The sequence below is a fragment of the Pelodiscus sinensis genome, chromosome 32 (assembly GCF_049634645.1).
Source record: "Pelodiscus sinensis isolate JC-2024 chromosome 32, ASM4963464v1, whole genome shotgun sequence".
NCBI classification, from domain to species: Eukaryota; Metazoa; Chordata; order Testudines; family Trionychidae; genus Pelodiscus; species Pelodiscus sinensis.
Window position 1 is genome coordinate 6,191,036 of NC_134742.1, and position 25,039 is coordinate 6,216,074.

The 25,039-nt window shown below is 56.5% G+C and overlaps 3 protein-coding genes across 7 annotated transcripts in view; 2 read left to right on the top strand and 1 right to left on the bottom strand.

Annotated features, from left to right (window-relative positions):
* Window positions 1-25,039, bottom strand: part of LOC142823105 (C-type lectin domain family 2 member D-like) — a 250,235-nt gene that overhangs the window by 12,927 nt on the left and 212,269 nt on the right. The gene's annotated exons all lie outside the window — the stretch shown is intronic.
* LOC142823102 (uncharacterized) lies at window positions 2,821-4,310 on the top strand. Its single transcript, XM_075913404.1, has 2 exons — window positions 2,821-3,433; window positions 3,629-4,310. Exons 1-2 carry the CDS (start codon window positions 2,884-2,886, stop codon window positions 4,132-4,134), a joined length of 1,056 nt encoding a protein of 351 aa, XP_075769519.1. The 5' UTR covers window positions 2,821-2,883; the 3' UTR covers window positions 4,135-4,310.
* The window catches only part of LOC142823061 (uncharacterized), a 36,339-nt gene continuing 31,191 nt past the window's right edge, over window positions 19,892-25,039 (top strand). Inside the window, exons 1-5 of the mRNA XM_075913340.1 lie at window positions 19,892-20,422; window positions 21,993-22,088; window positions 22,832-23,062; window positions 23,394-23,416; window positions 24,285-24,400. Of these exons, the coding sequence (XP_075769455.1) occupies window positions 19,907-20,422; window positions 21,993-22,088; window positions 22,832-23,062; window positions 23,394-23,416; window positions 24,285-24,400 (982 nt within the window). The 5' untranslated portion in view covers window positions 19,892-19,906. The remainder of the gene's footprint in view (window positions 20,423-21,992; window positions 22,089-22,831; window positions 23,063-23,393; window positions 23,417-24,284; window positions 24,401-25,039) is intronic.

The following is a 25,039-nucleotide window of genomic DNA, read 5'->3' on the forward strand; positions in this document are numbered from 1 at the left end:
GTGACATACACAGCCAGGGGGCGGGGCCGTGTACATCACCACCCCCCTTCCCCTCCTGCTGCGCCCCTCAGCCAGGCCGCCGGGGGAGCCAGCAGTGCAGGAGGCTGTTTGGGCTCCCCGGGGTGGGAGGGGAAGGGAGGGCGGTGATGTACACGGCCCTGGCCCCAGCCGTGTACATCACCGCCCCGCCCCCCTCCCTCGCGGCAGCCCAGCTGAGCAGGCAGCACTCAGCCAAGCACCACGGCGGAGGGGAAGGGGAAGAGGGCGGGGAGAGACGGAAGGGAGAGAGAGGCAGGAGGGGGAGAAGAGCTGAGAGGGGGGGGGGAGGCAGTAGGAAGAGAGAGAGAGAGCGAGCGCGTGCGCTCTGGAGAGAACACCTGAAAATCCCGTCTTATGACAGGCTAATTGTATCAGACTAGCCCAGTGACCTGTCTTCCAACACTCACCAGCAATAGGTATTTTGGAGAGAATGAACTAACCAGGGAAGTTCCCGAGTGATCCATCCCATATTGTTCTGTCCCAGCTTCTAGCAGGCAGGATGTTAGGGACATCTAGAGCATGAGGCTGTGTGTGTGTGTGTGTGTGCACGCGCGTGCAGGGGAGGGGGAGAGTGAGAGCAGCGAATGGCAACCCCCCGCACTGACAGGAAGTGCTGAGCTGAACTAGCCCTGCTGCAGCATCAAAGGATGCTGGTGGTGTGAACAACTCCTTTTGTGTGAAGCGATTTCTTGACCAACGGCAATTTCCTGAGAAAGTCCCATGAGCAGGCTCAGCTCATGTGTTAGCTGAAATGCCTCGAATCAATTTCCAGCAAGTTCACTGGTTGGTTACAATTCTTTCTAGTGTCAAACCACTGGCACTACTTTGGAAAATCACACTCTTCACCTGCCAGACTGTAGCAGCAAAGGCCGGTTAAACAATACACAATGTGATATGCAGCTATTGTAGCAAAGGAACGTAGGTCACTGATCTATAAGAGGGAGAATGCTCCACCCACAAAACAACCTTAACTCTGCCCATGTTAAGGCCTGCCTCAGAATGCTACTAACACACATATCATGAGGCTGTCTTCCCACGTACTCCTGTCCCAGTACAACATTGTGGCCGAAAGGGCTAAGATGACCCTGAGATGTAGAAACAGGGGACTCTTGAAGGAGCTGGGAAGATATTTACATCTGGTTTTGGCCCTGGTGTGATCACTGCTGGGATCCTGTGTCCAGATCTGGTGCCCACAATCCAGGAAACATGTTGCTAAATTGGAAAGGCTTGGGGAGAGCCATGAGAATGGTAAATGGACTGGAAAAATGGGCACTTACTTGATGAGCACCAGCAGGAATTGAACCAGGCAGCTTCAGAGCTAGAAGTGTGAGCCCCTATAGTGTGCACAAGAGAGCCAGAGGCCGTGTGCAGGGCTGTAACAGACCTATAGCCTCTGCAGGTCACCCATAGCTGGGGTCACAGACCATGTCTTGGCCAGTGATTTATACATGTCCATCTCTCCCCTCCCATTGCTGCCCCTCAGTGCCTTGGGGGAGGAGGGTTTGCGGAGTTTCCCAGAATGCACTGCTTCTGCGGCTGAGCTGGGAAGATTGGTTTTGGTACCCAGAGGATGTCACGGTGGAAATGATTTAGGAGGCGGTTAGTGTGGACACAGGGCGAACTTTCAGTGGTTGTAAACCCCATTCAGCAGGGCTAGTTGGGGGGCCCTGACCCGCTTGAATTCAAAGCCGATCTACCCGGCCCGTTCGGTTCTCAGAACAATCCAGGGGAGGGGGAAAGACAGAGCGGTAGCCACTTAATGCACACCACGCAATGTCTGCATTTCCTGTGTGGTTTCTAGTGAAGAACGGTCAGTGCTTGTAGGTGCCCTGAGCTGCACAGATCATGCCTGATGGCCAGTTAATGGGGCACCTCCTTGCCCCGCTCTGAGCCCCTGCTGGGAAATCAAAGCAGGGACACACTTGGCCAATGGAAGACGAAGAGGGCTACATGGCATTAGACCTCCGGCAGAAGCAGAGACAGGCAGGCCGCCACGCAGCAGGAGGTGGGGCCCATGGTAAGTCTTCGAGCGCCCTGGGTACCTGCTTTTGCAACACAGCAATTACAGGCTGGCTTTAAAGAAAACCAGCGGAGCTGCAATTTACTAGAATCGGGCACCCAACTCCACTGGACGGCTCTAACAGCCCTCGCCTGATCCTTTATGTGCTGCATTTCAGAAGAGATGAGTGAAAGCATCTCAGGGTGAGTGGATGGTTCACAGGGAGTAAGACTGGCTGAATCTGCCCTTTAATTTTGTATTTCCAATGTCACAGCTAAAGATTTGTTCCAGCAACTACTCACCAGGGGCAGATGACCGTTTTGCAGGGCCCCGGGCAGCGTAATTTCGTGGGGCCCCCCCTTTGCCACGGCGCATGCGCGAGGCTTTTTGGAGCGCGGGGCCCGGGGCGGTCGCCCTGTTCGCCCTGCCCTATATCCACCCCTGCTACTCACTATGGGTATGTCTACACTAGAAAGTTAGTTCGAACTAACGGACGTTAGTTCGAACTAACTTTCCTATGCGCTACACTAGCGCTCCGTTAGTTCGAACTTAATTCGAACTAACGGAGCGCTTAGTTCGAACTAGGTAAACCTCATTTTACGAGGACTAACGCCTAGTTCGAACTAGCTAGTTCGAACTAAGGGCTGTGTAGCCCTTTAGTTCGAACTTGTGGGAGGCTAAGGCTTCCCAGGTTTCCCTGGTGGCCACTCTGGCCAACACCAGGGAAACTCTATTGCCCCCCTCCCGGCCCCGGAGCCCTTAAAGGGCCACGGGCTGGCTACTCACTTTGTGCCAGTTGCAAGGCTGCAAGCACCCGTGCCTGCACAGCCTGCACCTGCCACACTATGAGCCAGCCATCCGAGGGCTCCCAGCCCTCCACTGCTCCCCACGACCAGCCTGGCGGCTCCCGGGAGCCTGCCCGGGGGCGCAAAAGGCGGGCGCCCGCCTGGTCAAGTGCGGAGATCGTGGACCTCATCGAGGTTTGGGGGGAAGCCTCAAATGTCCACGATCTCCGCACTAGCCACCGGAACGCGGCCGTCTATGGACGCATGGCTGCCAGCCTGGCCGCCAGGGGCCACCAGCGCAGCCGGGAGCAGGTGCGCTGCAAGATTAAAGACTTGCGGCAGTCCTACTCCCGGGCCTGCCTGCCAGGGGCTGACCCGGAGGCCTGCCCCCACTTCCATGCCCTGGACCGCATCCTGGGGCCTCATGCCGTCCCTGCCCCCCGGGACGTGATTGACCCCGGGGCAGAGGGACCGCTCCTGGACACCGAGGAGGAGGAAGAGGGCTCTGAGAGCCAGGAGCCTGCTGCCAGCCTTCCCAGGACCCGGGACCCCCGAGGCACCCCACAGAGCCGCTCGCCTGCATCATCAGAGGCCGGGGAGGCATCCACCTGTGAGTACCCTCGTGTTCCCCTTATGTGTACGGGGGGCTGGGGCGAGAGGGAGCCCCGGGACCGTGCGCCTGGGCCTTGCCCACTACGGAGCAGCAGCTGGGGATCCTGCAGGGGCCCTGGCCTTGCAGAGGGGAGCTGGGTTTCACACACCTGGGCCCCTGGGGTAATTGACCGCTGGTCTTCTTGCACCACAGCTGCAGCACCGGGGACTGCAGGGCGCACCACCCCGCCTGCAGCAGCCGCCCGCGCCCGGGCAAGCAGGACAGCCAGGAACCAGGAGGACTACCAGAGGCGGCATCTCCGGTTCCTGGACCGACAGCTCCGTCTCCAGGACCACTGGGTCCAGGAGGACCTCAGGCTGCGCCAGAGGAGTCTGGAGGCCCTGGAGGAGCAGGGCCGTGCCCTGCGAGGCCACCTCCAGAGCCTGCTAGACCGCTTTCCATTTCCTCCTCCCCCTGCTCCCCCTCTTGCTCCCCCTCTTGCTCCCCCTGCTCCCCCTCTTGCTCCCCCTCTTGCTCCCCCTGCTCCCCCTCTTGCTCCCCCTCTTGCTCCCCCTGCTCCTCCTGCTCCTCCTGCTTCCGCTCCTGCTTCCTCCACACCCCCTGTCCTCTCTGCCCCCCCCTCCACAACCATTCCCCACCGACGCCCCCGGACCCGCAGTGTGGCGAGACGGGAGAGGCACCCAGACTCCCACCCCTGAGCTTTCCTTTCCCTTCCTCCCTTCCCTCCCCTCCCCTTCCAGCTCCCTCGTCCCAGGTTTCCCCCTCCCTTCTCCCACCTTCATTCCTCCCTCCCCCACCCCAGTTCTGTGAAATAAACAGACGTTTTTGTTGGAAAAACAGGTGTCTTTATTTGACAGTAGGTAGGGAGGGGAAAGGGGAAGGGGGGGGTAGGGTGGAAGAAGGCCCCGGTGGGGCATGCAGGGAGAGGTCAGTCCTCCTCCTCCTCCACCTGGAAGCTCTCCCGCAGGGCTTCCCGGATCCGGATGGCCCCCCGCTGGGCTTCCCGGACGGCGGCGGTGCGGGGCTGACCGTAGTGTCCAGCCATGCGGTCAGCCTCAGCCATCCAGGCTGGCAAGAAAGCCTCCCCCTTCCGCTCACACAAATTGTGGAGCACACAACATGCCGCCACCACGGGAGGGATGTTGTGCTCGGCCAGGTCCAGACGGGTGAGGAGGCATCGAAAGCGGGCTTTCAGTCGCCCGAAGGCCCCCTCCACCACGATGCGGGCCCTGCTCAGCCTGTTATTGAAGGCCTGGCGGGAGGGATTGAGGTGTCCCGTGTAGGGCTTCATGAGCCAGGGCTGCAGTGGGTAGGCGGCATCCCCCACCAGGCAGACGGGCATGTCCACGTCCCCGACCCTGATGTGGCGGTCGGGGAAGAAGGTCCCGTCCTGCAGCCGCTGGCACACGGAGGAGTTCCGGTACACCCGGGCGTCGTGTGCTTTGCCGGACCAGCCCACATTTATGTCCGTCAACTGTCCCCGGTGGTCACATACGGCCTGCAGGATGACGGAGAAGTACCCCTTGCGGTTCACGTACCGGGACGCCTGGTGTTCCGGGGCACGGATGGGGATGTGCGTCCCGTCGATGGCCCCCCCGCAGTTGGGGAAGCCGAGGGCGCCGAATCCCCGGATGACGGCATCCGGGTTGGCGAGGCGGACCACCCTGCGGAGCAGCACCCGGTTGATGGCCTTGACCACCTGCGGAGAGAGACACAGCAAAGCGTCAATCAGTGGGGCGCCCGGGTGGCTGGGAGCGTGCGTGCCCTGGCAGTGCCCCGCGCCCCACTCCCGGAAGCAACCCCCCTGGCGGCGTGTAGTACGGCCGGGACAGCCCGACCCCTCCGGTGCGGGGCGCTTTCGCCTCCTCCCGCCCCCCCCTTTGTCCCTGGGGCGGCCCATCCCCTCCTCGCAGCCCCCCTCCCCCCCGGCTCGGTGGCCGACGAGCGCCGTACCTGCATGAGCACTGCTCCGACAGTGGATCTCCCCACGCCGAACTGGTTCCCGACGGATCGGTAGCTGTCCGGCGTGGAGAGCTTCCAGAGGGCGATGGCCACCCGCTTCTGGAGGGGGATGGCGGGCCTCATGCGAGTGTCCCTTCTTTGCAGGGCAGGGGCGAGCCACTCGCAGAGCTCCAGGAAGGTGTCCCTCCTCATCCTAAAGTTCTGGGTCCACTGTCGGTCGTCCCAGCGCTCCAGGACGATGCGGTCCCACCAGTCGCTGCTGGTGTCCAGACGCCAGATGCGGCGGGGCACGCCGGTGCCGGGGCGCCGCCGCGGCTCCTCCACGGCCCCCAGGGCGGCCAGGCGGAGAGGCAGGGGGCTGACGTTCCCCAGGTGGTGCCAGGCAGCCTCGAGCCATTGCTGGCAGGCTTGCAGTAGCAAGTCCAGAACGTGCACCAGAAGGTGCAGGGCGAGCCGTGGCTCCATGTTGCCACCTGCGGCAGTACCCCCCGAAGGGAAGCACCGACACAGACGGGCACAGAGACCGACGCTTTGCTGTCCCTCGGCGAGGTTGGCAAGCAAGCAGGAAAAGCTGAGAACCGGCTGTCCAGGGGGGGTCCCTTTAAGCACGAGCCTCAGATAGCCTCAGACAGCAGCCACACAAAGCAACTGCTGACCTGATGCCCTGCCAGAACCGGTTTCAGCTGCCCTTAAATGCCCCCCTGCGTCCAATCAGTGTGGACGCGCTAGTTCGAACTAGCAAAACGCTAGTTCGAACTAGTTTTTAGTTCTAGATGCGCTAGTTCGAACTAGCTTAGTTCGAATTAACTAATTCGAACTAAGTTAGTTCGAACTAGCGCTGTAGTGTAGACGTACCCTGAGGCTGGGCACTTGCACCCGCACTGGGCGGGGGAGGGGGATTGGCTCCGGGGCCCTGCGGCGAGGGAGCCGAGCGACCGTTGGGAACCGGTTCCAACCGGATTTTCCCGCCTTGGCGAGAGTTCCGCTCCCCTCAGGGGACCCACCCAGGGGGCTGTATGAGACGGGAGGGGGGGGCGCCGGTCACTGCTGTCTGCCCCGAACCCCCCCCCCCCCACAGATCTCTCCTCTCCCCCCATAACATCCAGGGACTCCCCAGCCTCCGCCCCACATCCCCTGATTCTGGATCCTTCCCCAAGGCTCTTCCTCTGGGTTCCCTTCATATCTCGTCTGCTCTTTAGCCGGGGTGGGGAGGGGGCAATAAAACACCCGAGTGAGTCACAGGTGCCAGACCCTGGCCCAGAGGAACGGGGCCGTCGCCTTCCGCACAGAAAGATCAGACGCCTCCCCCCTAGGGTACCCTGGGTATCGACCCATCAGCACCTCGTCCACACGCATCCCTGTTCTCGCTTTTACACTTCCCTGTGCTCACAGAGGGGCCCCTTGTATTTCCTCCATTATGACGATGCTAAAACCTCTAGAACAGGGGAACAGGATGAGGTGCTGAATAAATCAGGGTTGGCCGGGGCCAGGGGCAGGGGTGGGGGAAGGCGGGAGGGGAAGGAGAATGCGATTTTCTTATTAGGAGTCAACAGGTTCCCTGCAAGGTCACTTTCTGAGCGGGAAAGTGTTTTACTCTCCCTCTCCTGAGCCGGGGGCCTGGAGCAGCCCACGTGGAAAACGCAAGAATGAAATGGGGAGCGGCGAACCCTGCACCTGTCCTGGGTGGAGCCAGAAACTGCTGCCCCCCCAAACCATCCAGGAGGGACCCAGGGCCCCCATTCCCACTTCTGCCTTGCCCAGGGACGGGGGAGCCAGGGGCAGCAGATGGTGCATCGTGTCTAGGAGCCAGGGCGGCCTTGGTGCCAACTGGCAGAGGGTCACAGGCTCCCCTGGGCTGAGCTCTGCTGAACAGTTCACCCAGGGGAGCACGTGAGGTTGGCTCTGAGCTCCAGGGGCCCCACGGTGAGATGTCAGAGCAGAGGACAGGCAGGTCGTGTGCCTGGACTCACACTTGTGCCCGTGGGGTCCTGGTATTCAGGCAGGCCCTCGGGAGGTGACACACGGTGGTTGTGCTCCCTGTCATGATTATGAGGGTTAGCCAGCAGCCTGGGGATTAAGGAGTTAACTACACCTAGCCAGGTGGAGTGACCAGTAGGAATGTAGGGGGAACTTTCAAACTTGGACAAAGGAATTTGGGTTTTTTTCCTTTCTCCTTTTGGGTACGTCTAGACTACATGCCTCTGTCGCCAGAGGCATGTAGATTAGGCTACCGGAGGGTATGTCTACACTACAATGTTAGTTCGAACTAACGGACGTTATTTCGAACTAATATTCATAGCCGCTACACTAGCGCTCCGCTAGTTCGAATTTGAATCGAACTAGCGGAGCGCTTAGTTCGAACTAGGAAAACCTCATTTTACGAGGATTAAGCTGAGTTCGAACTTACTAGTTCGAATTAAGGGGACTGTAGCCCCGTAATTCGAACTACTGGGAGGCTAGCCCTCCCCAGGTTTCCCTGGTGGCCACTCTGGCCAACACCAGGGAAACTCTATGCCCCCCTCCCGGCCCCGGACCCCTTAAAGGGGCACGGGCTGGATACGGTGCCCATGCCAGGTGCAAGCCTGCCAGCACCCAGCCAGCAGACTCTGCACCTGGCACGGCACAGAGCCACCCACCCGATGTCCCCCAGCCCACCCCCTCTTCCCAGGACCAGGCTGGCGGCTCCCGGGAGCTTGCCCTGGACCACAAGAGGCGGGCACCTTCCTGGGCTAGTGCGGACATCGTGGACCTCGTCCACGATCTCCACACTAGGCACAGGAAAGTGGCCGGCTAGGGCAGGAGAGCTGCCAGCCTGGCCACCCAGGAGCAGGTGTGCATGAAAATCAAGGGGGTCCACTGAGACACCCGACCCTGAGCCCTGAGCTTACAATGGCCATACTGGGTCAGACCAAAGGTCCATCTAGCCCAGTAGCCTGTCTGCCGACAGCGGCCAACCCTAGGGACCCTGGAGGGGATGGACCGAAGACAGTGACCAAGCCATTTGTCTCATGCCATCCCTCTCCAGCCTTCCACAATCTTTGGGCTGGGACACCACTCCTACCCCCTGGCTAAGACTACTCCATGGACCCAACCTCCATGACTTGATCTCACTTCCCTTTAAACTCTGTTCTAGTTGTAGCCTTCACAGCCTCCTGCAGCAAGGAGTTCCACAGGTTGACTATTTGCTTTGTCAAGAACAACAACTTTCTGTTACTAGTTTGAAGCCTGCTACCCATTCCTTTCCTTTGGTGTCCTCTAGTCCTTCTTTATGGAAACTCATGAAGAACTTTTCTGAATGCACCCTCCCCACCCAACCCCTGCTTTTAGAGACCTCTATTCTGTCCCCCCTCCGTCTCCTCTTTTCTAAGCTGAACAGTCCCAGTCTCTGTAGCCTTTCTTCATCTGGGACCTGTTCCCAACCCCTGATCATGTTAGTTGCCCTCCCCTCTCCCAGCCTTTCTCTTCCCCTCTCCCACCTCCTTTTCCCAGTCTCCCCCAGTTTTGTTCAATAAAGACAGAGTCAATGTTGGAAGAAACGTTATCTTTATTTTGTACATCAATAAGAAGGGGGGCTAGGGAAGGGTAAGTGGAAGGAGGTGAGGGAGGAATGGGGCACAAGCCCCCGATGGGGAGGACTGGGCTGGCTCTGCGGGCTTCTGGGGGTGGAAGCTCTCCTGCAGCCCCCTGATTGCCCCCTCTCCCCAGATGGCAGCCTGCGGCAAGTGCAGCCAGGCTGATGGCCGAGTGCTGTGATGTGCCCAGTGTGGGTACTCCGGGCAATCCAAGCCAGGACTGGTTTTCAAGCGGGGCACCCCTTAGAACTGTCTGTCCGGGGTGGGGGTCCGGACCCTTTAAGCGCAGCCCACGGCTAGTCTGAGACAGCAGCTCCACGCCCTAAGTCCTAAGCTGATGCCCTGCTGGCACTGCTTCCAGCCATCCCTAACCTCGGTTCAGGGTCCATTCAATGTGGACATGCTAGTTCGAATTAGCAAAATGCTAATTTGAACTCATTTTTAGGTCTAGATGCACTAGTTCGAATTAGCTTAGTTTGAATTAACTAATTCGAATTAAGTTAGTTCCAATTAGTGCTGTAGTGTAGACATACCCAGACTTTCCCCTTCCAGGAACATGGCACTGCCTCCCCCCGCCACACACACACAAATGAACACCTTTCTTAGGGGGTTGTCAAGGGTGTCAGCTCCCCTGACTGGGGTTCAAAACTTTGGATCTTTCACCGCCAGATTCTTCACTGTATGTTTTCATCACAAGGGGGGGACTTTTTTACACTTTGCTCCCAATATCCCATAAGGGCCTGTGTCCTAGTCTCCTGGGAAACAACCCTTGTGTTTTGGGAGAAGTTGTTTATGAATGTCACAGTAAATAGAAATTCATTAATTCATTACAATGCAGCTTCCATTTTTTCAAGGGAGAGAATATTTGCGACACACACACTATCCCATGAGTACGGAGAAACTCACATAAATCCACATTCACCAAGGCCACAGAGAAATCTAACAATAAACAATCCTAAGTCTCAACTACGTCTCCCAGCCGGTGAAAAACAACAGACACCTAGCAGGTACTGCTGGCTTCTCTGCTCACTGGTCTCCTTTAAGCTCAGCAGCTTTGCTCTCCTTTCCCTGGGTATGTCTACACTACTACCCTAGTTCGAACTAGGGTGGTAATGTAGGCAACCGGAGTTGCAAATGAAGCCCGGGATTTGAATTTCCCGGGCTTCATTTGCATGTTGCCGGGCGCCGCCATTTTTAAATGTCCGCTAGTTCAGAACGAGGAGTACAGGTAGTTCGGAATAGGAAGCCCAGTTCGAACTAGGGTAGTAGTGTAGACATACCCTCTTAGAGTCGCCACATGGGCCTGGAGTTTTTTCCTGTACAACAGAAATGAGTTAGTGGGTTTATTTTGGAGCGGTGACTGTGTTTGTAGGGGTGTTTTCCCACCCAAGCTGCAAGACAATTCTCGGTCTCCCTGGACAGACTCGGTGGGGGAGGCGATATCTTTTACCTGTCGGTGAGAGAGCCGAGCTTTGGGGCTTTCACAGGGCTCAGCTCTGGGGAACAGACTCTTTCCTGCACCTGAACACGTGGTGGCCATAAGACTCCCTGCCCTGTCTCCATGCCACTCTGGGCCCCTTTGCACACATAGGCCCTTGCCTAGCTATGGGAGCTTCAACCGCCGTGTTTTCAAAGCAGAGTTAGTAGAGCGAGCCCCAAACTGTTCCCTACCAGGCCTGCCACCAAATCGAGTCCAGCAGCTCCCTTAAGACCTCTGTGCTATATCTGCTGCATGGAGCCTGCTTAAAGGATGCCTTTTGCCTTGTAACTAACATGCCTATTGTGTTGGACAAATGTTCTTTTATGCTCAGAGATTAGCTCCTGCATTCTGCAATGTGTCTTCTCTACCGTCCGCCCTTCGCTTGTTTTCTTGGAGAGGATTCAACAGTGAGCTTGAGGCCCACTCCCCTGGCTCATCCAACTGTTCAGCTAGAACAGGTCTGAAGGCGAAAACATAATGGAATGACATTCCATGAGCAAATGCAGCCCACCTGCATGGGCAGGGTGTGGTTAAATGGGCAGAGGAGAACGATGCTGCAGAAGATGTGCAGTGCGTGAGGAGAGGATAACGTGCATGGAATGTGAAACCAAGACCCAGGAGCAGATCTTTAGGCAGCAAACAGAGTGGCTGACATGCCTGGACAGGCATGGGAGGGGCCAGATTTCTCAGCAACAGTATCGTTATTGCTTGTGGTGCATGGCAGATTGGGGACAGTGCTGTGTAAAATATACAGGTCAGCACATTTAATATGCTCCTACCCTGACATAAAATTTTAGGGAGCACACGGGAGGCTGCCACAACAATGGGAATGCTGCTTATACTGAGGTCTAACCCAGTCAATAGAGTGCAAAACCTTCCCTTTAAACGTCCAAAAGCTCTTTCTACCACCATTCTGCATTTGCTCAGCCTATAGCTGAGCTGCTTCCTACTGATGTCCAGGCTGCCTGCGTACTGCTTCAGGGGCCACAGCAAGAAGGGGAGGCTGGGCTTCTAAGAATCACAATTGGCATTTCAATGCCTCCGATGCAAGATTTCCAGGTGGGAAGAAAATTCCACCTTGCTCTTTTCTGACAAAACCAAAGTTCCTAGAGGTGCGCATGTCATGCTCCTTTCCTGACCATCCCATATTGATGCCGGTGAAACGGCCTTTGTGATCCACCAAAGCCCATGGCACTAGCAAGAACTACCACTTCCCAGTTATGAGCTCTTTGGGATAGTGGCCAGGTACCAAGATAGGAATGTATGTTTCATCTGCCACCCCACGACCATTAGGGAACTGCATTGCAGCAAAGCCATCCACTATGGCCTACATGTTTCCCAGAGTTACTGTCCTTCGTTGCTACTTGGATCACTGGCTGCTTGGATCACAGCAGCCTCCCACCGTCTTATTCCCCCGCTCTGAATTAATTTCCAGCTGACCGGTAGCTGCCTGGCCTTGCTAACTTCCACATGGCTATTACCACTCGCTTCTCAACTATCAAAGCCAGTCTCATTCTGGCACTGCTGCACTTCAGGGAAGGAAACCTCCATGAAAGTCGCCTTATGCATGTACAAGTTTTGCAGCCACTGGTCGTTGTCCCATAGCTGCAGTCCTGCCTGTCTCTGCTTGTTGCCTGGGTCCAGAACTGGCATTTCTCTCTGTCAGAAGAATTGATTGCCGCTAGCATCTCCACTCAGGTGTTTCACTCACCTCTGTGTTCATGGCCTCCGCACATTCTTCTTGCTCTAGCGGCTCCTGGCTAGGCCCTGGACATGCCGCAGCATAAGTTGTGAAGTGTTTGCAGTGATGACCATCACTCTTTACTGCTGAACGGGATCCATGTTTGCCTTGCAATAATGGCTACCCAGATAACCCAGGGGGAAAGAGTGTGAAAAGGTTGTTTGCCGTAACAACATAAGAATGGCTGTACTAGGTCAGACCAAAGGTCCATCTAGACCAGTAGCCTGTTTGCTGATAGTGACCAGCACCAGGTGCCCCAAAGAGGGTGGACCGAAGACAATGATCAAGCGATTTGTCTCCTGCCATCCCTCTCTAGGGATGACCGTTGACGGAGGCATGTAGATTAGACAGATTGGCATAGGGAAATGAAGCCGTGATTAAAATAATCACGGCTTCATTTAAATTTAAATGGCTGCCTCGCTCTGCCGATCAGCTGTTTGTCGGCAGATCGGGGCAGTCTGGATGCATCGTGGTCGACAAGGAAGCCTTTGTCGATCGGCGCAGGTATGCCTTATGAAACCAGGTTTACCTGCGCCGATCGACAAAGGCTTTCTTGTTGACCGCAGCGCATCCAGACTGCCCCGATCTGCCGACAAACGGCTGATCAGCGCGGCAGCCACTTAAATTTAAATGAAGCCACGATTATTTTAATCGCGGCTTCATTTCCCTTTTTTGAATAAACTAATCTACATGCCTCCGTCGACGGAGGCATGTAGTTTAGACGTACCCTAATAGATTAGTAATACATGATTTCCCTTTACAGAACCCATGTTGACTTTTGTCCAACAAATTATGTTCTTCTACATGCCTCACAAATTTATTTTTTACTATTGTTTCGACTAATTTGCCCAGTACTGAAGTTAGACTTACCGGTCTCTTGCTATGTTTTATAATTTGGGGTATACATTTAAGTCCAAGAATTTAACTACTAGAACACACATCAACAGAAGAGCATTACACTGACTACTTCTTTGTTTCGGCTCCCACTCGCCGGCCATGTGTTGATCGCCACATGAAGCCAAACTGCACTGCAGGGCACAAACAAATTGGTCGTGGGCAGCATTCCAAGTTATTAATAAATATTTTATAAACCTTTCCCTTTTCTCTCTGCTGCCATGTCTCCTCTCCTTGCTCCATCATCTCTCCTGGTGCCTGTTGCCCCCAACTCCTCACCCTCCTCTGCTGTCCTGACTCCTGCCCTTCTCACTGCCCTGAGTCCTCCTGAGACCTGCCCCCCTCGACCAGCCCTTCTCTCCCTCCAGTGCCCACTACTGGGGGCGGCGGGAGCAGCACAGCTCTCCCTACTGCAACCCCCTGAGAGGAGCTGCCATTGGAGCAGCTTCACCTTCTCTGCTGTGGGCAGCCCCATTAAGTCCCTACAACCTCCCAGCTCCCTGCCCTGAGTCCCCCATTTCCTGCTCTGATGGCTGCATCCTTCCCCCCATTGCTTAGACCCAAAGATTTCTCAGAGCTCTTCCTTGAAACCTCCATCCCTCACCCCCTGCCCTGATCTCCCAGCACCTGCCCTGACTCCTCACTCCACTCCCTGCCCTGTATCTTGCACCCCTCCCAACCTGCCCTGAGCTCCGAACACAGCCACCTCTCTGCACTGAGCCCTCCCACACACACCTCCAACCCCCTGCCTGACTCCTGCGTCCCCCCCACTGAAAGAATGAAGGACTCTGGGAACTCCGGATACAGCTGCAGTGTTGCTATAGATGGGGCTGGGCCTACCATGCGGCAACTAAATAAATAATTATATCTGTTTGCAAAGAATTCCTGCTTGTCGGGCTCGTCTTGTTCAGAGTCTCCCCGTCTGCCGCAAGGGAATGGAGGGTTGGAGTCTGGCGGGAGCTGCACAGCGCCCCACTCACTTTGGTACCGCGTTGCACCTCATGCACGTCTCCAGCAAGTACCAGACCTCCCCCCTCCCCAACGAACTGACAGAGCCGCTGGGTCTTGCTTTCTGGAGATTGGCCAGAAAGGGCTCAGGCCCCGCAATGGGATTCACTGCCCATGGGAGCGCCACCTGCTGGTTGCCTCAAGAATTGGGCACCCCCATTCACGGGGAGAGGCAGGTATCTCACAGTATTGCACGACCCAGGACCCCCACCATTCTGTGTCCCAACACCATGCTGCCTCTTCCCAACTCCCTCCACCATGATTAAGGGCAAAGCAGCAGACGCCAGACCCACAGCTGCCCTTCGATAGCTCAGCTGGCAGAGCAGAGGGCTGTCGTCGGCCTCGCCACGTTATCCTTAGGTGGCTGGTTCAGCATGAAGGAAAGTGTCTTTTTCCCTCCTCCAGCTGAGGCAGAGCAAGAGAAGAAAGGCAGGGCAAGCCGGGACCTAGGGGAAGGAGCCGGGCAGGCAAGGTGCTTCCAGGGATCAGCTGAAGGAGAGGAAATGTGTGTGCCCCTGGGGAATGCCCTCTAGGAAAAGAGAGTCTGTCTAGATGGCTGGGTGGGAAGGCCTCATTCAAGTCAATGGACTATCAGGAAAAGCCCCGGTCCTGGCTGCTGTGACCAGCTCACCTGGGACTGGACCCCACCTGGGAATACCAGTGTTTGCCCATTGACAGGCCTGGGAACTAAGATCGGAGACAAAAGTTTCTCACCCTCTGCACAAGCATTTTGAGGCAGGGGTGTGACACCATCATGGCTCCTCATTGACTCCCCGCTCAGAAGAGCCTCTTGGAATCAGCTGAGGAACAAGGCCTGGGCTGGGGGAAGAGCTGGCGCCAGGCTAGACGGGTTTCTAGCTAATTCAAACTAGTTTTTAATTCTAGACGCGTTAGTTCTAACTAATTCAAACTAAGTTAGTTCGAACTAGCTCTGTAGTGTAGACATACCCAGACACAGTAAAATGAAGCAGCGATTTAAATAATCGCCGCTTCATTTAAATTTACATGGCTGCCGCGCTGAGCCGACAAACAGCTGTTTGTCGGCTCAGCGCGGCAGCTATGTAAATTTAAATGAAGCGGCGATTATTTAAATCGCTGCTTCATTTTACTGTGTCTGGTAGCCTAATCTACATGCCTCTGGCGACAGAGGCATGTAGTCTAGAGTACCCAGTGTCTCTCTGGGTGAGTCCTCTGCAGCTACAGGGAGGGACAAGCATGTCTCTCTCTCTCCAAGACACCATTCTCCATTTTCTGTAAGTAGGGTAAAGTTTAGGTAGTTTCGTTAGGCTTTATTCTTTTAAGGGTTGGGTACGGGATCTGAGATCTGGCACTGATTAAAAGATGTTTTGGCTTTTCTTTGTAACTATGTTCTAGGCCCATGGAGTTTCTTCATGAGTATATTTTGTTACCTTCCCATCTAGTCGTTATGCTTGCAACAGGAATATATTGTAATAATAAAATATCTTTCTTTTCTTTTTATTAACCGGGCAGTGGTTAATTGTGTGCCGTGATTTTTATTTTAGGGGTGAGATTTCCCAAACGATCTTTCCCCTGATTTCTTTATCAATATTTGGGTGGTGGCAGCGGAAGTTCTATTCCCAAAATCTAGGTTTTTAAGATTTTGGGGGAAGTTTTATACCAAAGCCTGGTAGATAAGGCTTTGGGGTACACTTGCTGGCCCCCATTTCTGCATTTATCATGCCAGAGTGGGGAAGGAGCCATGACAGGGGGCTCTGTCTGTGGGGCTCAGACTGGCAATTAGTCAGGGATGTGGGGGAGGGGTTGGCAGAGGGGGGCTCTGTCTGTGGGGCACAGACTGGCAGTTAGGGACATGGGGGAGGGGCTGACAGAGGGGGGATCTGTCTGTGGTGCTCAGATTGGCATTTAGGGACGTAGGGCATCGACTGTCAGAGGGGGGCTCTGTCTGTGCCTTTCTTTCTGGAAATTGATATTTTAAATCTTTCCTTGATCCCTGGGCCCTTAGGGCCGTGCCCCACACACCATCCCTGTGGCCGCAGGGAGGCCCGTGAGGCTGCCTGCAGTGCCTGGCTAGAGCTGGTGCTAATGATGCAGGTTTGGGGTTCAAGCCCCCGCTAGGCAGTCTGGGCGGGGGGGCCTGTCTCTAGCCAGCAATTCGGGGCAGAGCGGCTGGGAAAGGAAACAGGCTGATCCGCCAGCAGGGAACAGGCCCCAGAGCTGGTGAGAGGAGGCTCCAGCAGGCAGAGACTGCGCTGGGCCAGCCTGCAGGGAGGGGGCTCTGGCCCCCTGCTTCCCTGCCCTCTCTCAGCTCCCCCCTTCCCCTGTGGGCTGAGGGGGATGTGGGCTCAGGGCCCAGCCTGCGCATCCTGCCCCAGGGGAGGGGAAGCCAAGTGCAGGGATGTGGGAGATGAGGCCTCATCTCTGGGCCCGAGGCAACAGGGCGTCCCCCTCCCCTGTGAGCTCGGGTGGAGGCAGGAGGGATTGACATAGGCTGGGCTGAAGGGTTTGTGCTGGGGCGTGAGCCCGAGCTGTGAGCCTCAGCTGGACTGGCTCCTTCCCCCTCTCACTGCTGCCCCTCTGGCAAGCAGCGCACAGGAGGAGCCGGAGGAGCCAGCCTCCCGGGGCAGAGGAGACCGAGGCACCTGCCTGCGAGAGGGGACAGGCTCACGCCAAGGGTCTTTCTGTGGTGCTGGGTGGGGAGGGAGGCCAGGCACAGGCCAGCGGGAGAAGGGGCAGCGCCTGCCAGGGCAGAACGGGGGCCACCAAGAAGGAGATACCACGTTTCTGCCTGGTTCCACCTAGGGTTACCAGGTGAGTTAAAAAAAATACTGGACACACTTGATCTCAGATGGGGGTGGGGGGACCAGCTGGGAGGGATGCAAGGCTGGCCGGGAGAAGGGGGGGGGCAGCCGGTGGGAAGCAGGGATGGCAGGGGGGCAGGTAGGGGGCAGTTGGGCTGGCTGGAGGAGTTAGGGGGTCATTGGGGCTGGCCAGAGGAGATCAGGAGATTGGGCAGGGGAACCGGCTGGTGGGAAGCAGGGCTGGAAGGGGGAGGCGGGTAGGGGGCAGCGGGGCTGGCCGGAGGAGTTAGGTGGTCATCGGGGGCAGTGGGGCTGGCCGGGTGAGATCGGGAGATTGGGCAGGGGAACTGGCCGGTGGGAAGCAGGGCTGAAAGGGGGGTGCGGGTATTGGCTGCAGCAGATCTGGACGGGGGAGATCGGGCAGGGGAAAATTGGGACAAGAAGTGGGGGAGAACCGGCCAGCTGGGAGGGTGTCAGCGGGAGTGGGGGCGTGGGGAGTGAATCGGCCGGCAGGGAGCAGGACTGACCCGGGCACGTGAAGATCCCAGGGCGCTGCCTGTCCCACGCACAGTCCCGGCGAAGTGCGAGCAAGTCCGGCTGTGGCTCCACAACACACTTGACCCGCACTCAGGGACATGGACGGGGCTTCCCCTCTGCCCCAAGGCGTCACACACAACCAGAGGCTCCCAGCGCCAATCGTGCCTCCCTCCCAGCCACTGCCCCGCCCCGCCAGGCTGCACATGTCCGGTATTTTCTGGATTTTGTTACCAGACAGTCAGCCCAAACCGGCCTGTCTGGTTGAATACCGGACACCTGGCAACCCTAGTTCCCCCAGGGCCTTTGCATGTGAAGCACAGAGGAGAACTCGCTACACTGGTGAGTTCCTCCCCGGGATGCCACCCACTTGGGAGTCTCTTGCAGATGGGCCAAGCTGGACAAAGCTGCAGCCTTTTGATAGCTCAGCGGGAAGACAGGAGGGCTGGGCCCGGCACACGACCAAGTGATTCCCTAGGGGCATAGGCGTGCGCAGCACATTGCACTTGGCTGTGCACCCAGGGAATTTGATTTTTTATTTTTTTGAAAGGCGAACATTTATTGCATACTCAATCCTAAAGGACAGGCTGCGAGCAAACACGGGCTTTCCATCCATTTCGACAGCATCTATAGTGCGCAATTCGTACTTTCAAACTAAAAGAGCATTTCATGCGTTAAATTAAAATGCAAAGCCGCTTTTTTCCAAGACATTAGGATGTGCCTGGGCACACCCGGTACACCCCTATTCACACCTATGGCTAGGGGGCTGGTTTGTCTGCAGCTCGAAGGGGAGCTTCTCTTTCCTGCCCTGACTGAGGCAGAGCAGAGGTAGAGAGGCAGGGCTGGCACTTAGGCACACAGGAGCGGAGAAGCAGGGCTGGGACCTAGGCAGACAGGGGCGGAGAAGCAGGGCTGGGACCTAGGCAGACAGGGGTAGAGAGGCAGGGCTGGCACCTAGGCACACAGGGGCGGAGAAGCAGGGCTGGCAGGCCCCTAGGTGGACAGCAGGGCACACAAGGCCCTTCCAGGAGGCCCAGCTGCGCTCTCCATGGAGGAGCCAACCAAGGGCTCAGCCCCAGGGACAGAGGCATCTGCCCAAGCCAGGGACTGGACCAGGGACCTTTCGACCTGCAGCCTCGTGCTCTCCCAACTCCTCTACCTCAGCGGCTGCCCCCTGGCCCCAGGGCCTGCGCGTCTCTCCCAGGGCGGTTTCCTCAGCAGCAGCGCACAAGAGAGAAGCTGTTGGCAGGGCCCCTGCAAGGCAGGAGGAGCTTGGCCTGGCCCCCTCAGCCTGACTCGCTACTTGGCCCCTTTCCTGCCTCCCTGCCTGGGCTGTGCCGGTGGCCGACGGGCTGCGGCTGCGGGGGGGCGGGAAGAGGAGGGGCAGTGAGAACCCGGCGGGAAGAGGGTCCAGCTGCCTCTTTGCTGCTTTTTCTCCCCACAGCTGGATTCCAGGGCTGGTCCAAGGGGGCTGCTCCCCAGACTCTCCCAGGCCCCCTCTGACTGGCCCCAGATCCCCCTGCAGCCAGGCTGGGAAAGTGGCCTGAGAGCTCTGGGGCCTGGAAACTGTGGTTAGCCTCTGCCCCACACAGCACCGGAGCCCAGAACCAGCTCCCCTCCCCCCCGCTAGGAGAGCTGGGGAGACTGCAGGGAAGAGAGGCATTGCCACTGGGGCAAAGCACAAGGGTGACAGCTGGTCTCTGGGTCGGCACCCCCAGGATGGAACCAGAACCCCCACCCCTCACAGCACAGGCGAGCGTCCCACCCTCGGTGCTCAGTGTTCACCCCTTGAGAACAGCATCAGCTACACCCCCACCGGTGGGTTACATGGGCACCAGAGAGACCTGGGGCATAAGGAGCCTAATGGCCAGGTGGGGAGAGGCAATTAGTCAGTAGCTGAGACTGTCGCCCTCCTTCCCCGGCTGCTCCATCCCATCCCCATGTCGGGCAGTGAACCCCCTAGTCGCTTGTTACCCCTTTCTCACTTAGGTTACGTCTGCTCTGTCCCGTTATTCCGACACAACAATGCGAGTGTCCACACAGCAATTCCTCTATTGGGAAATAAAGTCGAAAGCATCATTCCAGCTTCTGTAACCCTCATTCCACAATAACTAACGCCTCTTCCGAAAGATCCATTTCCAAATGCTGGTCATGTGGACGCTCCACTGCTGCTATTTCAAAATAGCTGCCCCTCAGGGCCATTCAAAACCATTACTCCCCAGTGCTCCCTGGGGCTCTACATTGAGGTAGCACATCCCCATTAGGGGAGCCTGTCTCGGATTCATTTTGAGGCTTCCCTGTAGAGGGGATGCGTTTATTTCGGAATGTATCTTCCAGACCAGCTTATTCCGAAATAAGCAGGCAGTGTAGATGCACCCTGAGTGCTTAGGCCCAAGTTTGGGGCCTGGCAGATATTTTGGAGGAATCACTGTCAGTCTGGACTCATCACACTTAATGTAAAGGCTCCATAGAGTCTGAAAAAGAAAAGAGCAGGAGAACATGCCCAGACAGGTGGCACTGACTGATCTAAATTGCAACCTGCCCATTTCCCAGCAGACAAAAGTGAAACTAAACTCTCTGGTCTCTGCAGGAGAAGCCATGGCTGCTGCGACTACAGGAAAGAAGTTCCAGGATGAAGTGACCTGTCCCATTTGCCTGGAGTATTTCGACGATCCGGTGGCTCTCGACTGTGATCACAGCTTCTGCCGAGCCTGCATCACCCAGTGCTGGGGGGGGCTCACTGCAGATGTCTCCTGCCCCCAGTGCAGACGGGTCTTTCCCCAGGGGAACCTCAGGCCAAACAGGCAGCTGAGGAGTTTTGTGGATGCAGCCAGAGAACTCAGGTTGCAGGCAGGGAGGAAACCAGCCCCAGAGAGACTGTGTGAGAAACACCAGGAGCCTCTCAAGCTCTTCTGCAGAGAGGATGAAATCCCCATCTGCCTGGTGTGCGACAGATCCAAGGGGCACCGAGGTCACACCGTGATTCCTGCCGAGGAAGCTGCCGAAGAATTCCAGGTAGGGAAATGCCAACTGTGATCCCTGCCTTCCTGGGACTGAGGAGGAGCAGCTCCCACTCTGGGAATCTAGCCGATAGGATCAGGGGTGGGACTGCAGGCAGCAGGGACGGCCTGGTGATAGGGCACCGCAGCAGGGTCATTGACGCCCGAGTGCCCCTCGTGGCATGGGGTAGCCCTGCCTCAGTTTTCCAAAAAAGACTGACGGTGGCATTTTGTGTGGCCAGTAACAGCCCTGCTCTCCCAGCCGGGACTCTCAGGACTTTGAGTCTGGAGTTTGACCTTATCATCCTGAGCAAGATCCAGGGTCTCCTCTGCCTGCTCCAGGGGCCTCCTCCCTGTAGCTTTCCCTGGGCCTCTGTTTTACCTACTCCAGGCCGGGTTGGATCCCACGACCCTTCACCCTGCCCTTCATTGTCCCTTCCTGGGGAGGAGAATTGACTGTGTCTCAGGCAGGGCTCACAACCAATGTTCCTTCTAAATTTTCCATCTGTGTGTGGAATAAATTTTGTTTGGTGTGCCAAGGCATGTGTGGCTGTGCACCACCCATAGAAATACCTGCTGCCAGCTGTGGGCAACTGGGCGTTCTGCTAATCAGCTGGACAGCACTGGAATCTCTCCTGGGTGGCTGCCAAAGCGCCCGGCTTACAGGGACCCTGCTGAGAGCTACTCCCTTGAAAGGGCTAGCCAGCCTGTGCCCAGTCTCGTCCCCACCCGCCTCTCCTGAGCCACAGGGAGAGCTCCACTCCTGCAGATTCCTCGTTGGGATTTATCTCTGCAGATTCAGTGGGGGAACCTTGTGCCCCCCACGTGTCCATGCTGACGTTAATGGCAATGGCAATAATTGGTAGTTAGTAGAATGCACTGGTGTCTATAGCACCAGCCTCTCCGGGCCCAGGGAGTGATTGGGGCACCCATTGGACAAGCCAGACAGAGAGAGCTCCTAGCCCCAGCCACAGCCTCATGCACATGACCCGCAGCAGGTGGGTAAAGAACGAGTCAGGTTGGGAACAGGGGAGGGGCACTGAGGAGTGTTTGCAAACACCTGCAATCGCCAGAGCTAGGTCATCACGGGTGGCTGCCTGGCCAGATTTTCACCCTGCACCTGCCTGGCTGTGTCTCTCCTCTCTGCTCCTCTCCCCCTCCCCCTATGCGCCCTGGCCTCTCTGGAGGTCCCTGATGCTCGTGGTGTCCCTCCTCTCCTCCAGCTTCCTCCCCTGCAATCTCCCCCTACCTCTGCACATGCAGGAGTATGTGACCCCAGCTCCCTACGGTAACAAGGTCTGACAATTTCAAACCCTCTGAAAACACTCCCAGTGTCTATTACTGTGACTCTGTCTCTGATCCCATAAACCTGCCGGGCCCTGCAGTCGTGAGTACAGTGCGTGGTTGTGCTGGGCCAGCTCCCCTCCCTATAGTCCTGAAAATAACAAGCAGAAACAAAATTAAAAATGTTTGCGGGCAGGACATTACAGAAATGGGTTGAACTGAAAATGATCTATTTTTAAATGATTAGCAAATCTCACATTTGATGTTTTGCTTAGTCACATGAAATGTTTCTGTGTCTCCAGGAAAGGCTCCAGGCCCAGCTGAAGACTCTGAGAGCCGAGCGAGAAAAGCTGCTGGGACTGAAAGTGAGCAGGGAGGAGACCAGCCAGGAGTATCTGGTAGGTGCCTGGCGTTATTACCCTGCCGTTGGAGCAAGCCGGAGGGAGCTGATCCGGAATCAGACGCTAAGGAGCGGCCAGGACAATCTAGGGACTGGATTACAGTTTCTCTTGATCAGCTGGGGAATGAACCCAGAAATCACAATTCTTGTGCAAGAGGGCCAGTGTAGACAGCCACGTTAATTTCTTGAGCAAGAAAGCCCAATGGCTAAAATGGCCATTGGAGTTTTCTTGCGCAAGAGAGCATCTACACTGGCACAGATGCTTTTGCACAAAAGCACATGCCAGTATAGATACTCTCTTGCGCAAATACTTTTAACGGAAAAACTTTTCTGTTAAAAGTATTTGCACAAAATCATGCCAGTCTAGACGCAGCCGAAATGTTTCTTTGGTGACAAATCTTCATTTTCCCAGGAAAAAAATGTAACGAGGAAAATGTCACCAATGGCTAGTGTGGAGTCCTGCTCCCTGCTGCTTTGGATCAGCATCGCTGGGACCATCAGCTACTCACGATCCAAAGCATGTCAGACACAGAAACGTGCTTCATGAGATTCTGGGGCCAAACAGGAAGACGTGAGAAAATTCTCTCTCTAGTAACCACAGGAGACTGTTCACTGTCCGGTGACTTAGAATTTGCAAAGAGATTCTCCCCCTGCACACGCCGTGCTCCTTGAAGCACCCCAGGCTCTATCCATGTCCCCCTAGTGGTGGTGGTGATGTTCTTCCTTTGGTTCTTCTTCCAGAAACAGACACAAGCCGAGCGGCAGAAGATTGTGGCCGAATTTCAGCAGCTGCGGCAGTTCCTGGAGGAACAAGAGCGACTCCTGCTGGCCCAGCTGAAGAAGCTGGACAAGATGATCGTGAAGGCACAGACTGAGACTGTCACCAAACTCTCGGTGCAGATTTCCCATCTCAGAGAGCGGATCCGGGAGCTGGAGGGGAAGTGTCAGAAGCCAGCGAGTGAATTCCTGCAGGTGAGACTGAGGGGGAAATTCCCCAGATCCCACCACAGAGACAGGACAGCCCCTAACAGGTGGGCACAGGAGTCAGAGGTCACAGGGCAGCTCCGTGTGCGCCCTCCTGGCATGGGAATTGTTGTTTTATGCAGACCCACAGGCACAGAGAGACTAGAGAAGGGGAAGCCCCATTTGCTCAGGGATCCATGGCCCTGGGGCCAGGCAAAGCCTAGTTCCCCTCGCTCCCCTCGCTCGCCAAATCCCTCCCTTGGAAATTCACAGTGTGTGTCAGGTGGAACTGAAACGCTCTCTCTCTCTCTCTCTCTCCCCCCCCCCCCGCCTCCCCCAGGACATCAGAAGCACCTTGAGCAGGTCAGTGGCTCTCACCCCCTCACAGCGCAGGGGAAACACTGGGCAGTGAAGTTGTCACTGCCTCTCCCCAGGGCTCCACAGCAGAACGTGCGGGAAGGTCACATTTGGGATTCAAATCTCTGACCCATTTAACCCTGAGGCCCTCGCCCCTTTAGAGACAACTCTGCAACTCCCCAGGGAAAGGCGCAGACTGGCCTGTGGTATATTCTACCCATGTCACCTCCCTGGGGACTGGCTGCCCCAGGACTGAGGGGTGGGACGTGGGCCTGTCCCTGCTGGGCGCTGGGCACCATTCAGCCCAGGGCAGCAGGGACCCAGGGTCCGTCCCGCCCAAGGGCTGTTTGGAGACCTGTGTGGGATGAGCCGGGGAGGGGGAGCTGGTGTCTCAGTCTAGTCCAGGGGTCTCTGACCTTTTTAAGCACAAGGTCACTTTTTGAATTGAAGTGCAATCCAAGATCGACCTCAAACCCACCCTGGCCCCGCCTCCTCTGTGTTACTGTTTGGAGAGCTGTGTGGGATGAGCTGAGGAGGGGGAGCTGGTGTCTCAGTCTCGTCCCCAGCTGGCAGATTCTACATCCCTTCCCCCGGGAACCTCCGGTCCCTCAGCGCCTGGAGGCCCAGGAGTGAATTAGCCGTGACTCAGTTCCCCTTTGTCCCCAGAGCTGGTCTCCTCAGGCCGGACATGAGGAACATTCCTGAGTCCCTGTGGGGAAGGTCGTCCGGCCGAGGGCTGCGCTGCCCCTACTCTCAGGCTGGGAGAACTAGGGAAATTCTAACTCCCGGCCCATCAGGGCAGCGACTCGCTGGCCAGAGGGTAAGAACTGAGTCACTCAGTGCAGGGTCACCATGGGACATTGTTTCTCTCCAGGTGTGAGGAGGGGCGGGCCCAGCAGCCAGAGGAGATGGCTCCTGAACTGGAAGAGCGAGTCCGTGAATTCTCCCAGCAAACTACTGCGCTGTCGAAAACACTGGGGGAGTTCAGAGGTACCTTGGGGGGACCGAACAGCGTGCATGGCACAGACTGGGGGTGCAGGACACTCAGGTTCGTTAATTTAACCCTTCTGTGTTCAGAAGCTTTGCAATGACACTGCCTGTGAGAGTGAGAAACGCCAGAGAGAGAAACAAATTCTGCCCCGTTCCCTTCTCCTGGGGCATAGGTGTGTCATGATGCATTTCTCCTGTGATGCTCTGACTGCCCTGTACGATGTCTGACATGTTACGCACAGGCAGACTGAACACCAATTAGCTCTGCTCCAGTCACCTTTGTCTCATTTTGTGAGGAGTAGGGTTATTTCGAAAGAAGGGTTTGCTCTCGAAATAACTGCGTCAAGACAGCGCCTGTTATTTCGAAATAGCGGCCGGACATGTTTATGTAAATGAAGCATAGGATATTTAAATCCTGGCATCATTTGCAATTTGGAATGTCTGCATCTGCATCCCTCTCTCGAAAGAGGGAGACGTGCCCTTTGAGACCAAGGTTACTGAAGGAAACATTTCCCTTATGGCTAGCACACGGCTCGCCAATCAGTCAGTGTAAATGCTCAGTCTCAGTTTTTCCAGACTCATGAATAAAAAAGGCCCCTGGTGCCAGTTCTCAGCCCTTCCCGTACTGGCTAGTGCCAA